At 49.1% G+C, this 11,794-nt stretch overlaps 1 protein-coding gene across 2 annotated transcripts in view; it reads right to left on the minus strand.

Moving 5' to 3' along the window:
• MLLT1 (MLLT1 super elongation complex subunit) overlaps nt 1–6,933 on the minus strand; it is a 65,773-nt gene extending 58,840 nt beyond the window's left edge. For both annotated transcript variants that reach the window (XM_090289482.1, XM_090289481.1), the window contains exon 1: nt 6,865–6,933. In XM_090289482.1, the coding sequence (XP_090145608.1) occupies nt 6,865–6,876 (12 nt within the window). In that variant the 5' untranslated portion in view covers nt 6,877–6,933. The remainder of the gene's footprint in view (nt 1–6,864) is intronic.
• Between the last annotated feature and the right edge of the window lie 4,861 nt (nt 6,934–11,794).

The raw sequence follows: 11,794 nt of genomic DNA on the forward strand, positions 1-11,794 counted from the left end.
ATCTTACAGCCCACGTATAAATAAGAACTGCAAGATAAAATGTGTGCGTGCACACACACACACAAAGAAGCTCTTTCTAAGTCTGTGGTGTGCCCAAGAGGCTCAGAACTGAGGAAATACTGAAATGCCCACCAACTCCATTACTGCTTAGTCGGACGCTAACGTCCCAACATATTCAGGGAACATCCACTCCTATCCGCCTCTGTTCCTTCCAGCACACAGCCTAGGTGCCCTACTCACCTCCCTGCTGATTGAGTTTCATTCGCCCCTTGATCTACAGCTTCGGTGCTACTTTCCCCAAAGCCCTTTCCAATCACTGGGTGTGCATAAGCATCTCCACAGGGCCCACCTGGCCCTGCTGCTGTTCCTGGGCTGCCCACTGCTATCTCCCCAGGACCACATTTCAGTCATCCTTTTAACCTCTCTCTTGGAACCACAGTATGTGATACATCAACTACACTTAATGAATCGAACTAGAGGGCCTTCCTAGATCAGTGAGTTGTAAGTGGTGCTTTCCAAGAGGAAGAGCCAATAAGGGCAGTAAGAAGGGCAGGATGGTCCTCGTGTATGTACGAAGAGCTGGCAGAAGCTCTGGGTACTTAGCAAGCACCTGTAAAAACAGGGCAGGAGTTCCCTTGACACAGAACAGTCCCTGTGGGGCTCCTCGGAAAAAAAGCAAGGACTCACTGGGACCTGGTCTACTGGAGGGAGAGGTGGGCACTGGGATGGAGCATTTAGATTCAACACAACAGAAGTGACAGCCGATTATAAGTAGGTGATAGATGTGAGGGCACAGTATGTGAGTAAAAGGGCCTGCGCAACGTGTGCTGAAGGCACAGAAGGACAAACAAGTCTGCATGGAGGCAACCAGAGGGTGTGGCCAGAAAAGGAGGTTAACTCAAGCCTGCAATGGGAGAACTCACAGGACTTCAGGGTGGATGAAGAAGAGGAGGTGAGGAGGCTCAAATAACTCTGAGACCCAGTAGCTGGGATGCTGCTGGGATGTTGGAAGGGGGTACTGGGGATATTCAAGTGGAAACACCCCACCAAAAGCTAGAGACGAAGGACTAACCGTCTGGATAAACATGTAATGCTCAAATCAACCACAAGCATCTGTCTGCAGAGTGCTGCATATGAACAATGTTCAATATAAACAAGCCCAAGCAATATTTACATTATCCCAAAAGGCTGTAATCACCACATACACATCCATGTGTGTAAGAAACTCTGCCTTTATCTCCAACCTGATTCACACTGAAAAGTCAGAAGACTATTCCTGGATTGCTGGGAGGCTTACAGGTGGAAAACTAATACATACTCGCAAACGACTTTTTGTTCTTTGGCGTTAACGCCTGTGTAATGAGATATCTCCTCAGATTCTGTTATTCACCAATCCAGCTGCCTTCCCAGCATTTCTGATAGTGTGGTGTTCGTACCCAGGGCATATGAGCGACAAAGCAGTTACTGTGAAAGAATGGAGACCATGGTTCCATCAGTGAGGAGAAAATGGAAGCGCCAAAAATACACTCCATAGGCCAAAGTAAATAAACAAGAAGGTTCTGAAGCAGCAGTGGGTCATCTCTTCAGCTGGCAGGCCATACCCAAAGCTTGCTGGGCAGCATCTGTGCCCTGGGGGCTGGCGCCCACTCAGCCTCCACTCTCCCAGGTGCAAGGCACCAATGACTGCCTGTGATGGTGCGCTGAGGAGAGGCTCACTCCCCTGAATGCTGGAATCTTCTAAAAAATAAAGATTCTGGGGTATTCTATTAGAAGTCACTGATTCAGTAAGACATCAAGCTACGCTGAACTGGAGGCAAGCAAGAAGCTGAGTCCTGGCCAACTACTCTGACTTATAATAATTTATTGGCATGGCTAAGCCAATGCCACCTCCAAGAGCTCTGTGCACTCTCCCCTCCTTCTTTACTCCACCTGGACTTCTTCTCCGTCCATTAGAACCAAAGAACTGATGCCAATCAGCTCTTTCTCTAGGAAGGGTACCTGGCTAAAGGGGTCAATAAGTGTTAGGTTATCCTGCCTTGGAATGAGGAATCTCACTGTCCGGCTGCATGGTGGCCCTTTGTGGGACCTCCAGAGTGGGTAGCTGGAAGTGGCCTTGGGACCAAGCCTCAGTTACTGCCATGTTCCAGCATCTTGGAGGCCACTTTGCCACCCACTCTCAACAAAAGCCTGGAACAAGGGGGAATATTCCATTCCTGTCTTTAAAAGGGTTAACTATCTTACTTCTAGGACATCATCCCCAAGCCATGGGGATGGAGATGAGCAGCACAAGGGATGCGAAGGCCATCTGGGAACAGTTAACTTTGGGCAGAGGGCCTCAGTCGGGCACTGTCCTCTCTCCAGGTCAACCATACCCCATGAACCTTGCCCTCAGCCTGGGCCCCAGAAGGCAGGTCTTTAACAACAAGTTTATCTGTAAGATTTCTCCTAATCTTATGGTGGGAATTCTCTTCAACAGATGTCCCTTCCGCTGGGAATTCGCACTTTACCAAGTGGCATAATTATGCCTGGAGTCTGGTGACTGCATCTAATTCCCTCAGATGTGACAATTCAGTCCCCTCCCAAGGGGAGAAAGCACCCAAGAGCATTTCCCCTCATCAGTTAGGGTTGATTTTGCAAAGTCCAACTGCACCCAGCAAATTGCTGGCAACACGGTCCACATATACAGCAATGGGAAAAAGTACTGGTCACACGAAGCAATGGCAACACAAGACAGATAAGATATTCTTCACAGAACTCTCTCTCCAGACCCAGGAGCAGCTACTGAATGAGAACATGAGAAAGACAGGAAATGAAGGATGTCCCTCAGTGACAACCCTCACAAGAGGAGGGCAGCCCAACCAGAGGTGGGGACAGAACCAAGCTGCATGAGACCCTAGTCTTCTAACTGCTGACACATGGGGGGCTGGCAGCCAGCACCTGCACCCCTCTTCTGGCTCTGTCTAGCCTAGTCCCTTTCACCTGAGACACAAGATCAATGACAAAGTGATGAGCAGGAGCTCAAGGAATGCTCTCCAGAAATTCTCTAGGGATAAGTGTACAGGCCATGTGGATATGCAAATACACCTACAATCCTCAGTTTTCAGGTTCCTGGGAAGACAGACCCTCACCAGCCTGCCAGGAGGGCCTGGGATGGGATATAATTACATACACAAGAGATACGCGCAGGAATGTAGACGGCATGCTGGGTGTCTCCAAAGTTCTCCAGGGACCAGTTCGGGGAGATTTTTTTAAAAACACCATACAACCCCAATAAAGTCAACTGTGGCCAGGCCAGGTGGGCCTGATTACAAGGGACTGACTGATAAGTTACTTTTATTTAACCAACAGTTAGCAAAGTTTATGCCATAAAGGGGAACAAGACTTGGGTCCCTGCTCTCAAATGCTTTACAACATACTAACTTCAGGACAAATACTTGACATGCCGACTCTCCAAGAGATAAGTTTCAGGGCTGGGTGGGGGAGAATCCCTCACATCAGTGCTCTGAACAATTCCAAGCATTTCTGTGCAATGCCTTGGGGAAAGGGCAGACCTGCCTAAGAATGCCATTAGGCCTTGACTCCTCTCAGGGCCTTCCTGGGCCTGCATTCCACATCTGTAAAATGGGCCAGTGCCATTAGAAACAAACCTCCCCTTCCAGAACAAAAGAATATGGTCACAAGAGGTTGTTCCCAAATTCAAACTCAGGAGAACCTTTTGAGGAATAAGCATTAATTCAAATGTATGATTCAATGGGTCGGCCACCCGCCTCAGGTGCCAGACCCAGTGCTTCTGTGAAGGGAGGACACTCTGGTCTTTTGGAGAACAGAACCACCCAGACACTGACACAACCTCTAGCTCTCCAAGCAACCCATATCCCCAGGCAGCCCTCCCCATCCTCCCAGCGTCTGTTCAACCTTTAAAGATGTCCATTCCCTCCCCACCATCCTTGGAAACAAACCACATGCCTAATGAGCAAAGACCTACCCCTGCCCCCCCAAAAAAGTACATGACTCCTTTGTCCCTAAAAAATATATACAAATCTCACAGATAAGTGAGTACAGACTTAGGGTGAGGACAGAGGGAACCAGGAAGACTTTTCCTATCCATAGGGAAAGATTTCAACGCTGAGAAGCTGGGATCCCAGAGCAAAATGCAGAATCGCCTTTTTCAGCTGGGCTGAAAGTTCTAGAGAACACAACAGGAAGGTCAAGAGAAGCAAAGAACTCCTAAAGCTGACAGATCCTTAGGGGACAGTCCTGTTTTTCCCCACGAGACTGAGGCACTTACAGGTTTGGGGTATTCTGGGGGAGAAAGGGAAGGCTGAGATCTGGGGGATTCAAAGCCCCTGCCATGCAGCAGAAGTCATTCTGGAACACTGACCGCCAACTCACCTACTTAGGTACTCTCCCAGATTTGCATGAAAACACAACCAGGACAGAGCATCTGTCTATGGGGTGACACATACGTTCCTTCGGGACTAGTTTCACTTGCAAATACTTCTGCAAGGTCTAGATCAGCCCTGTCCAACGCACCTTTGTGCCTTGTCTCCATGCCGCCCAATGAGGAGGCTGACAGGGCAGCAGCAGCAGTTACTGGGCCCTTCAAACGTGGCTGCTGTGACTGAGGCACTGGCTTTTTCATTTTGGCTTGTGTGTACTTAATGAGCCACAGGCGCTGGTGGCCACAGCATCTCACGTGTGTTCACCCGTCCACCGTCACAGACCAAGAATGCCGCCTATTCTCACCATTCTACTTACATAAACGACAACCGCCCAGGGGGAATGGACACACTTGGGCCTAAGACATCTTCCTGGAGGACCAGCAGGTTGGGTAAGAGACAGGAGTGATATTTTACATTTGTGTGGTACCTAAAACAAGCCCTTTCCAGAGGCGGCCTTTGTGGAAAGTGGACACTGAAGGTATATTTTATTTCGGTTTTTGACTCAATATGAATTGGAGACAAAAACTCTGTCCCAGGCCCTCCAAGGGAAATGAATTCACGCCACACTGTAGAAGTCCACCATTCAACTGCAATAAACTCTTCCTTCCCACCAATGAGATGATAGTAACACCAAAGCCACAAGGGAAATCTTGGCAAGAGGGAGCCACAAACACAGGCCTCAGTGATCCAGTGTCACCACAGGCGGTCAGATGGGCAGTGGAGAGGTCTCCTGCCCTACGTCCCTGAAACCTCACAGACACAGCACCTTACCAGAGACACCTCAGTGGCACCAGCAGCTAGGGATGCCCCCACACCTGCCCTCGCTCAGCTGTCACCCCCACAGCCCCACACTGCCTTTCCTGGCCTCGTGCCCCTGGAAGCCAGGGGGAGCAGGGGATAATGAAGAAATAAGGGACCCTATGAGGGGGGCTACAGGGGTCCTGGGCTTGAGGAGGAGAAGGCGCCTGGGTACTGAAGAAAGCGCAGAGCTGGTGAAAGGGGGACCAGAGGCCAAAAAGACCTCAGGTTTACCGGAAGTGACAGGATTGGCTCTGTTTCCAGAAGGAAGGGAGAGAGGCCATGGCGAGCGCTTACAGGGATTATGGAAGCCCCCAGGATTTGGAGCAAGGCTTTAGGTGGAGGCTCTAAGATGCTAGAGAAGGCAGAGAAAACAAGGTGTGTTGAAAGGAGAGGGTAGTGGCTGAAAAGTCACAGCCTCAGGCTGGGGAATGGTGGAACAAAGCACAACGCTTGGAAAGTAAGGAGAGAGGCACTGGGGTTCTGAGGAGACTGCAGGTGAGTGAAAGGAGGTTGACTGAGGCTGGAAGAACCGATGAGAGAGATCCAGATTTGGGGAGGGGGGAGCATAAACCAGGGTCCCATAGTCAAAGAAGGCCCAACCTGAGGGGGTGAGGCATTTGGTGCCTGAAGAGTGTGGGGGCTCCAGTTCAGAACAGAAATTGTCCCTGGCCCTTGTCTAAGAGCGTCTGCAGATAAAAGAGACAGCCCCATAGGGCCTTGAGGTCTCTGGGAGAGTGACCAGGGCCTGAAACCAGAGGAGGCTGAGGCAGGAAATTAAGTCAAAGGCAACTGAGGAAGCAAGCCCAGGTTCAAGAAGGGGGTGACGCTCAACACAGGCCTGGGTCCTTGTGGGAAAAGATCCAGGACAGGCCAGGGCTTGAGAGGAAACAGACACTCAGGCTGAGGCAAGGGCAGGACCAGAGGGGACAGAGAGTTCAGGCCTGAAAGAGGATGAGAGGTAAGAAGGCTTAGGGTTCAAGGAAGGAGGGCCGCAAACTAAGGTCCTTGGGGTTCTGCGGGGATTCAAACCCCGGCCATGATTTAAGGGAGAGAAGAGGCAGCAGGTTAGGGACTCAGGGCCTAGAGTCCAGAGACGAAAGAAGACACAAACCAGCCCTGGAACCAGAGAAGAAAGGAGGTAAAGGCTGAATCTGAGAAGCCCCCAGGAGCGCCTGTGAGGACTCTGGGCTGGGATAGGGATTCAAGGGAAGTCCTAGAGGACTCTCGGTCGGACTGGAGTCCTAAAAGGCGCCCCAAAGGGGTCTGGGCCTCATGTGGGGGCTCTGGGCTGGGCCAGGTTCCCGAAGAGCGTCCCTGAGTCTTTCTGGCCGGACTGGGGTCACAAGAGGCGTCCCAGGGGCTCTGGGATAGGTCCGTCCGGGGTCCCCAGCAGAGTCCCAGGCGCGCCACCCAGGCCCAGGTCGCGGATGGGGGAGGGGTGCCCCTGCCCCACATAAAGGCCCAGGGAGAGGCGGGCAAGCACAAAGCGGGACGGGCAGGCACCGAGCTGAGACAGGGAGGCCAGGACCCAAAAAGACCGGGCGACAGGACGGAGGGAGGGAGCGAGGGAGGTGGCGGGGGGACAGCGCGGGCTGCGCTGGGGCGGCGGGGTGCTCCTCACCTGATTGTCCATGGCTGCCGCCCAGCCCCGCCCCCGGGCCCCGCAGTCGCTCGCTGCTGCTGCCACTGCCGCTGCCGCCGCTCAGCTCCTCCCAGCTGCACTCATTGTCTGTCAAGCGCCGCCGCTGCCGTTCCCGGCCGCCCGCCCGCCAGCCCCGTGAAACCGGAAACCACCGCCAGCCGGGTCTAGCACCGACCCTGGGCCCCGGCCGCCGACTCAGGCCCGCCGCCCCGACTGACAGCAGCTTGGACCAATAAACAGTACGGAAGTCCGCTTGTGGGGTGGGCCTTCCGGTCTGTCCCAGGCCGACCAAGCGGCTCTCGGAGGAACGAAGTCTTCAACCAATGGGATACCCTGGCCGGAGGGGCGGAGGAAGGGAGGGAGGGAGGCGCGAGGCAAATCCAGCGGAGGGAGCGCGAGGTGTGCACTGCACGTGGAGGGGGCGGGGGGCGGGACGGGTGCGCTACGCCTGCGCGCTGAGACCCCCCCAGAGGCCACTGCTTGGTGCCCCAGTCTCCCTCCCTAAACCTACCCAGGCTGGAGCTGAGAGAGTGGGTTCCAGGTGTGGGGCTCAAAGCCCTACTGAAAAATAAATAAAAAACAAAGCCCTACTGACACTGTCGTTTCCTAATCGCGTGTTGTTACTAAGTGATGGAATGAGCTCTGAAACTGCAGATTAATTTTCCTATCTTTGATCTGCACCGTGGCAAGCCTGGTCAATTGGCTCCTCTCCCTAAGTTTCAGTTTGCATAGCAGTGACCTGGGGACAATCATAGTATGGCGTGATTCTAGTTGATGCGAATTTGTGTGATGCAGATTTGAAATCAAGATGCGTTAATTAAAATGATCGAGGAGGTCTCATTTTGACCAGAAATTTATAATGCTAGACCTTCCAAAAACAATTTTGAATTTATCCATGATCCTATAATTTCACGGTGACTTATAAACTATATTTAGATGCCCTGTCGGGGTAGCTCAGTTGTTTGGAACTTTGTCCCGTCCTGTACACCAAAAAGGTGGCGGGCCCATCCCCGGGAAGGATACACACCCAGTTTGAGGGTTCCATCCCCACCCGCATGGGGTCGTATAGGGGAGGCAACTGATGGATGTTTCTCTTTCACATGATGCTTCCCTCTCCCGTCCTATCTCACAACCATGCTCCTCTCTCCCTCTTCCTCTTGCTCTCTTCCCCTTTCTCTCTAAAGTCAATTAAGAGGTAGCCCTGGCTGGTATGGTTCAGTGGGTTGAGTGCTGGCCTGGGAACCAAAAGGTTACCTATTCAATTCCTAGTCAGCACATGCCTGGGTTGCAGACCAGGTCCCCAGTTGGGTGCGTGTGAGAGGCAACCAATGGATGTTTCTCTCTCTTTCACTCTACCTTCCCCACTTTCTAAAAAGAAATAAGATCTTTAAAAAAAAAAGTTTTTAAAGAAAACTACAGTATTCCCTCACTTACCAGGGGTATTACATTCTAGACCCACCCCCCCGTGATAGGTGAAAATCCGCGAAGTAGGAACCTTGCATTTATTTTAGTATTTATATATTTTTTTAAGGCTCTATAAACCTTTCCCACACACTTATAAACTGTTCCCACTCCCTTATTAACCTTTTCCACACTTTTATAAACACTACTTATGTTCTTAAACATATTCTACACTCTTAAACCTACGTAACTTTAACAACATACGTATACAGTATCGCAAAATCCTGCGATATAGTGAAAAATCCGTGATAATTAAATATATTTTTTAAATCCCACGATACAGTGAGGCCGCAATAAGTGAACCGCGATATAGAGAGGAACTACTGTATATTTAGATCAGCTGTAGACATATCCCTCCATCTTTTTCAAGATCTTAGAAGCCACTTGTCTTTTGGACATTAGAACTCCTACCTGCGATTTGGGGACCCTTGTGCAGTTATTTAAATTAAAAACCGGTTTGGATTTTGTTTGTGGGGTTTTTTTTCCCCTCTTTCCGTTTTTCATTTAAGTGGCAGTCAAGTATTCATTAGGTGGTGTGGTTGGTCTTTGAAACAGCAAACTCGGCATCATCTGGGAAGTTTATTAGAAATACCAATTCTGATCTTCCTATACTTATGGAATCAGAAACTGTGTGTGTGGCAGCATCCAGAGGTTTGATTTAAACAGTTCTGTACGTGATTCTGAGACTTACTCAACTTTCAAAACTATTGCCCAGGTAGAGACAAAAATGAGGAGTAGAGTAGCAATTTTTCTCTTAAGGAAGCTTGCAATGAAGAGCCTTTAAGCTACAATTGTTGCAAAGAGCCACTTTTTAAAATTCAGATGGGGATTCTAATGTGCAGAAGGGGTTAAGAATCACAAAACTGACTTCCAGCCAAGATGGAGGCCTAGACAGACATGATGTGTCTCCCTCCACAACAAAGAAGGATTACAACTACCTCAAAACTAGAGACAAACAGAAGTTCCAGAAAATCGAGCTGCGTGGAAGTCCAACAAACAAAATATAAAGAGGAAATACTCATCCAGACAGGTAGGAGGGGCGGAGCAGACACAGTGTGGTGGTGGTGGCAGCAGGGGCCGCAGTGGCAGGCCAACAAAAACGCAGTCACACATTTTAAAAAGTGGGGAGGGACACCTGGGGAGCGCTCCCAGCCCCAGACCAGACCCCGCAGCTACAGTATCAGCGCTGGGGAAAATAAAGCCTCATTGCTTCTGACTGTGCAAACCAGTGGGGGCTGGGGCGGAGGCAGAAACTGCCAGTCCCTCAGCAGAGTCCACTGTTTAAAGGGCCCCCAGGGTCCTAGCCCGCAGACCCATCCACTCTGGGAAGGACAGCCAGGGCAACAGCTAGAGAGGCGCCAGTCCCATATGGAAGTGAGATAAGTGCCTGGAAAAGGGGTGAGTGCTGAGCCAGCGACATTGTTCCCTCTCAGACCCCTCCCCAACATACAGCGCCACAATGTGATGAAACGGGTCACTGGTACCAATGAATCCCTAAGGCTCTGCCCCTTCAACGTTCAAGCATGACAGCTCTACCTAAGACAGAGGCAAACAAACAAAGGAGCCTGTCAAAATGAGGAGACACAGAAGTATGGCCCAAAAGGGGGAACAGATCAAGGTTCCAGAGGGAGAACCAAGTGATGAGGAGATAGCCAGCCGAGCAGATGTAGAGTTCAAAACTGGTGATGAAGATGCACACAGGCTTGACAGATATACTTAAGCATGGCAAATGCATAAGGGAAGAAGCGAAGGCTATGCTAAGTGAAACAAGGGAAAATCCACACAAAACCAGGGAAGGAAACTGGGGTTCAAATAAATGATTTGGAACATAAGGAAGAAATAAACAGTCAACCAGTATAGAATGAGGAAACAAGAATTGAAAAAGAAGAGAGGCTTAGGAACCTCTGGGACAACTTTAAACATGCCAACTTCTGAACCATAGGGGTGCCTGAAGGAGAAGAGGAAGAGCAAGAAATTGAAAGCTTAAATGAAAAAATAATGAAGGAAAACTTCCCAAATTTGGCAAAGGAAATAGACATACAAGTCCAGGAAGCACAGAGTCTCAAACAAGCTAGACCCAAAGACCACACCAAGACACACCATACTTAAAATACCAAAGGTTCAAGATAAAGAGAGAATCTTAAAAGCAGCAAGAGAAAAGCAGAGTTACCTACAAAGGGATGCCTATAAGATTATTAGCTGATTTCTCAAAAGAGACTTTGCAGGCAAGAAGGGACTGGCAAGCAGTATTCAATGTGATGAAAAGCAACCCACAACCAAGAATACTCTATCCAGCAAAGCTATCATTTAGAATAGAAGGGCAGAGAAATTGCTTCCCAGACAAGGTAAAGCTAAAGGAGTTCATTATCACTAAGCCATTATTATATGAAATGTTAAAGGGACTTATTTAAGAAAAAGATCAAAACTATTAACATTAAAATGACAACAAACTCACAACTATCAACAGTGGAATCTAAAAAATAAAAACAAAATCCAACTAAGCAAACCAGAATAGGAACAGAATCATAGGTATGGGGATCACTTGGAGAGTTATCAGCTGGGAGGGGGAAGGGGGAGAAATGGGGAAACGGTGCAGGGATTAAGAAGCATAATTGGTTGATACAAAATAGGGGGAAGTTAAGAGTAATATAAGGAAGGGTGGAGCCAACAAACTTACATGCATGGCCCATGGACATGAACTAAGGGGGTGGGATTGTTGGAGGGAAGGGGGGATAGTGAGAGGAGGGGAGCAAAGGGCAAAATAAAAATTGGGACTAATGTAAGGATATAATCAATAAAATATACTTTAAAAAGAAAAATCACTAAACTGCAGTTAATAACACTTTATTGTTATGTATCTAGTTTTATGGTTATTTTTTGATATGTGACAAATGACTTCTTAAAGTAACACAATGTTTCCTATCGAAATACATCACTGTGAAGAAACACATAAAGCAAATAGTAATTTGAGTATATGGAAGAATGCACAATTGATACATGTTATTTCAATGTTACAAATAATGGAATTGACACACAGAAGCAGATGTAAGTAGACCCAAGTATCACAGATAAAAAGTAACATTTTCAACACAGGGAGTCTACCTTCCTTCCTGTCTGTAACTGAACTGCTATTGCCTTGGGTTTCTACCGCCCTCTAGCGGTCAGATTTATTAGCACCCAGGGGGAGGACTGCATTCACCTTTTAGGTGGCTCAGTCCTTGGAGATTATTTTTTGTAATCCTCCCTCTGGCCTCCAGCACCTTCCCTGTACGTCCCAGATTCTTGCCAGCCACAGATGTACTCAGCACAGTTTCATGACAGCCACAAGTGTACACACAGCCACTCATGGCAATATTGAATATGACCAAGCTGGAGCAGAGCCCAGTGGCCAGTTGGAGACTTATCCCAGATTAACTCCAACTCAGAGCAGACCTTGCCTGTCACACTG

Source organism: Furipterus horrens, unplaced genomic scaffold (genome assembly GCF_987537825.1).
Source record: "Furipterus horrens unplaced genomic scaffold, mFurHor1.1.pri manual_scaffold_10, whole genome shotgun sequence".
Lineage (NCBI taxonomy): Eukaryota > Metazoa > Chordata > Mammalia > Chiroptera > Furipteridae > Furipterus > Furipterus horrens.